Source organism: Propithecus coquereli, unplaced genomic scaffold (genome assembly GCF_000956105.1).
Source record: "Propithecus coquereli isolate 6110/MARCELLA unplaced genomic scaffold, Pcoq_1.0 Scaffold54, whole genome shotgun sequence".
In the NCBI taxonomy this organism is placed as follows: Eukaryota; Metazoa; Chordata; class Mammalia; order Primates; family Indriidae; genus Propithecus; species Propithecus coquereli.
Window position 1 is genome coordinate 4,505,475 of NW_012151285.1, and position 4,906 is coordinate 4,510,380.

At 36.1% G+C, this 4,906-nt stretch overlaps 1 protein-coding gene across 1 annotated transcript in view; it reads left to right on the forward strand.

Annotated features, from left to right (window-relative positions):
• The first annotated feature begins 4,366 nt into the window (after window positions 1–4,366).
• Window positions 4,367–4,906, forward strand: part of LOC105820788 (keratin-associated protein 25-1) — a 1,773-nt gene continuing 1,233 nt past the window's right edge. The window contains 3 exon segments of the mRNA XM_012657342.1: window positions 4,367–4,405; window positions 4,672–4,765; window positions 4,768–4,881. Of these exon segments, the coding sequence (XP_012512796.1) occupies window positions 4,367–4,405; window positions 4,672–4,765; window positions 4,768–4,881 (247 nt within the window).

Below are 4,906 nucleotides of genomic sequence, written 5' to 3' on the forward strand. Positions count from 1 at the left end.
ACTATTTAATGTATTGTGATACAGCAGTGAGTAAATAGAACCTATTCCTATTCTCATGGAATTTGACATATGGTAAAGTAGATGATCAATAAACACAAAATAGATAATTTTATGTATATTTATAGCTCATAGTATTATAGTTATCATGAAGGAACTAAATTGAGTTCATGTATAGAAACATCAAAGTTGCGTGGAGGAGGTGCAAATGAGATGGGATGGATGGCGGAGTTCTCTCTGAGCAGTGAAGTCTTAAGACCTGATGATGGATGAAGAGAAATCAGCTATGCAAAAAGCAGGAGGAAGCATGGTCCAGGGATAGGAAACTGAATGTATCAGGACCAGTGGTTGAAAATTTTTCTTGGTAAATTTGAGAAACTAAATGAAGACTGGTAGGGACATGGGGGGAGGAGAGGGAAATAAGGTTGTGGAAGTAGACATGGCCCAGACTATTAAGAGTCTTGAAATAAATGCTTTTCATTTCACTCTCAAATAAAACGAAAAGTTTGTTACAATTCTAAATAAGAAAATATCATTGTCCGGTTATAAAAATATTTTTCTGGACTTCCGGTTTCCAGTGCATCGTGTAAAAACTGGGAAATCATCACTGTAGAATAACTACAAAAAGTGTAGCATACACATAATGAGACTATCAGAAGGAAAAAAGAGAGAAAGGAACAGAAGAAATATGTGAAGCAGTAATGATTGAGAATTTCCAAAAATTAATGATAGGCACTAAAAATCTTAGATCCAGGAAGTTCAGAAAACACTAGTTAGAATAAATACAAAAAAAATCTACAGCTGGGTATATCACGGTCAGCCCACAGAAAATCAAAGAAAAGAGAAAAATCTTGAAAGAGACCAGAGGGAAGAAAAACACCATACCTATAGAAAAGTAAAAGGAAGAACTACGTCAGACTTCTCTTTAAATACCATGAAAGCAAGAAGAGAGTGGAATGGAATATGTAAAATATTGAGAGGGAGAAACCTCTCCTGGAATTCTATATCCAGCAAAATTATTCTTCAAAAATGAAGGATAAATTAGTATTTCCTCAAACAAACCAAAAATTACAGGAATTTGTTGCCCGTAGACCTGCCTTGCAAGAAACGTTGAAAGAAATCCTTTGGAAGGAGGGAAAATGATATATGTCAGAAACTCAGATCTATATGAAGAAAGGAAGAGTATTAGAGAAGGAATACACAAAGGAGCAATATTACTCTGACCATAGTGTAAGGAATAGATAGGATGAGTAAAGAGTGAAGCAGAGACGTAAGCTGTGTCATTGTGAGAATGGGGACAGCTTGGAGGACTGTATCTGGACACTGTATTAAGAAAGTCAGAGTACTTAGAAATACTCTAAAAGAAAGAGCGAGTGAAGAATTGACAAAGTGGTCCCTTTCCCTATCTCCATACACAGCCAAGACAATTAGGCCAATATGAATATGTCTTCCAACTCTTAAAGTATTATAACAGGGAGAAAATCAAATGGAATGTTTATGGTATCACGCATGAAGTTGGGTAAAGAGATGCAGAAAGTATCTCTGAGACAGCCATTCCTGCTGTAAAAAAATGTGCAGTAATTTGCAGGAGGCACAACAGAGAAGGGGAGTAGCTTATTCAAAGTCTCTGAGACCGAAAAAAAACACAGTTTTGTGACATTTTGAACATTTGAATGAAACTGAAAAATGAGTGTTCTGGAACAAGGTAATGGAGAGGATGGAAACAAATGTTGGTCCTAGATATTGAAGATTTTATTAACCTCGTTCAGGAGTGTGGACTTTAGCATGTAGGCAATAGGGAGTCATAGAAATCTGTGCTTTACAAAGAACTTAAATGAAAATATGAAGAATCCATTAGACTTATGAACTCGAAATAAGATTTAGTACATTAATGGACCATTATGTAAGAATGAAAATATCATGAACCCTCAGATGTGATTTTCATTATTTTATGTTGATTTCATGGTAGACTTTACCAATCATCTCAAACAAAATATATAACTTCTCAGCAATTTTTTGATCTCAGTCCATTGAGCCAGGCAACTACATGGAGATGTGACAAGCTTAAGGAACTATTAGTCTACACAGACACTGGAAGAAATTATAAATAGAATTAAAAATAATAATTTAGGACACACTTCAAGTAGGTATATGTATTGGGCTTCTCTTGCACTTGTCATCAAGATATGATAAATTGGTTGATGATACCAGTCTTCTCTAAGTTACATATCCTGCATCTAACTTACATTTCAATTACTGATGATTAATGATGGGATCGTATTTACTTTGCTAACTCTAGCTGCAATAGTGTCCTAGTTACCAGATACATTTCAAAAGTAGTTTTGCAGAGATAAAAATCTATACTTACTATGGTTAAAAGGAAAGATTTTAGTTTTCTTTTTGAAACCCATATGTACCATGCCTAAATGCTGAGGAAAAGAGTTGGTTATCACTTGTTTTCAAATTTTACAAAGGACAAAAGAAGCTAAAAGAAACTTGAACTAAATCATGAGGAATGTAGGCGAGGTGCACACACACAAAATATTTCAGCTGGGAGTTATCAAGGTGAGAGGAATTTTCTTTGGAAGCATATAAGTGTTTGAAAGGTTTCATTTATCTGGTGGTCTTAAAGTTCTTAGAAGAGATGGGAAAATGTCAGAGAGACTTCTGAAATTTATCTCAATTCTCAGTGACTCCAATCTTTTCTGTTCTTTTCTACCAGTAACAGGCCTTACATCGATATCAAGTGATTTAAAGCTTTAAGAACAACATACTACATTAATTTTGAAAATTCCCGATGTAAAATGTCAAACATTTTTCTTCCTCTGTCTGAAATAAAAAAGGTGAAATTCAGAAGACAGACCTTACATCTGCACCAAATGTTATGTTTTATGTAAATAAATAAAATATCAAACATGTATCACAAGTGCGATTTCTCTCTCTTTGTTTCCTCTTCTTCCTCTGTTCTTACTTGCATGGATGTGTGATATCAAAGCTCTATAAGCATTTTTTAATATCTTTTCCTTGGGAAAAAAAAAATTCATCAGTCTTCCGGATTCTTCAGTGAGCAATGCCAGGACAATGGGAGTATTGTGCAATGGGAAAGCTTCCACCAAAAGGATCATCAATGATGATCTAAGATCTAACTACTTGGAATCCTAACCCTCCTCCATTCATCATCCACTACATTGCCTTTGATGAACTGAGAGGAAGCTTGAGAAGAGATATTTCTGGTTTTGTAAGACAAATGACTCCAAGAAATAGATATGTGTAAACATGAACTCACAACTTCGGAGAAGAATCCAAAATAAGGGCAGAAATTGTTTGTTTCATGGTGTCCAAGTAAGCACTCTTCAGATATCTTTCTTTGTGCAATATTAAAATTTTACTTAATTCTTGCTCAGTTTAATTGTGTGAAGATCACAGTCTCCTAGTAAATTGTCTCAGGTGAAGATATTCATTAATTCTGGAATGCTAGTGCACAAGCTGATAGCTATTGGTATGGTGTTTATCCCCTTATTTGAAAACCACCAGTAGGAATGTATAATATATTTATTAGTAAAAACAAATATGTCACCAATGTTACCACGTAGAAACAGTAAATGCATTTCCTCAAGTCTTTGGAAATCAAACTCAACTTTTAAGTAGGAAGGATATTAAGTTTTCAGGGTGGAACTCTTTAAAATGTACTCTAAGATGCATATATAAAATTTACCATCAAGACAAATATACAGACAGCAACATCACACAATTAGATACTCAGCTGAGTATGGAAAATAGGGAATGGCACGAGATTTTTGTCTAAAAAATTCAATAAGTTTTTATATATGGAAGCTATTTCAGGACACCAACACCACCTTCAAGCATTGCAACATTACGTTTCTTCTTGAAAGATGAGGACTGTACCTTCCTAACTATGTTGTCTCTATTAGATAATGAATAGGATAAACATCCATTCAAATAGACTCCTTTTAATCACACATTATAGACAGGTGGAAACAGAACGGAAGAAAAGCAGATAAAATACACAAGCAATTACATCACACACATTCTCAAGCCTGATAAAGAGGAGAACGATTAGGATTGCAGATATATAGAAGATGCAGACTGAACTACTGAACTTATTTATGGATGATTTGGAAATCATTTTCACAGGCAACTCAGTAATGAACTAATGAAATGTTATGATGCAAATTGATCTAGAACATGGGGAGGAGAGTCTGGGTATGTAGCCATCAAGGTATATAAGCAATCTGATCTAGTTTTATGGAGACTTAGATAAGTTGCTGTTGCACTTGAGACTCTACCATGTCATCCAACATCTGCTATTCTGGAAACTCTAGCTTTTCTTCTCTTGGGAGTTACCGCCATGCTCCTGTCACCTCATCCACTACCCTCTACTCTACTGGTATGAACCGTGGTGATGCTCTGAGGTTGCCCATCCAATGCCAAACTTGGCTTCCGAGCAATTCCTCAAAGACATGTGGTAAACCTTCCAATTACCAATCATCCAGCTTATGCCCACAACCTATGAAATTTCTTGCTACCCTTCCACTGCTTACTATATCTTCAGACTTTGCCACCCAACTACCTGTTTTCCCATCAGTTCTCATCTCTTGAGTTCCTGCCAAACATCAAGGCATAACAGACCTCAGAGTTATGTGCGTCCAATAGTTGCCACCCCCAAGCCACCTCTCTTATGGCTGTGAGCCACTGAACCTTATCTCTTGTGGCTGTTGTTGACCATTGAATTTTGCGTCCGGGACCTGCATCCTTTGAATGAACTCTCCCATGGTTGTCAACCTCTAGGTTATGCATCCAACAGCTTCAGACCCCTGCACCATGTGTCTCATAGTTTTCAACCTGTTTCCTACATGCACAGTAGTTTCAACCAGCTTGCTCTTCTTTT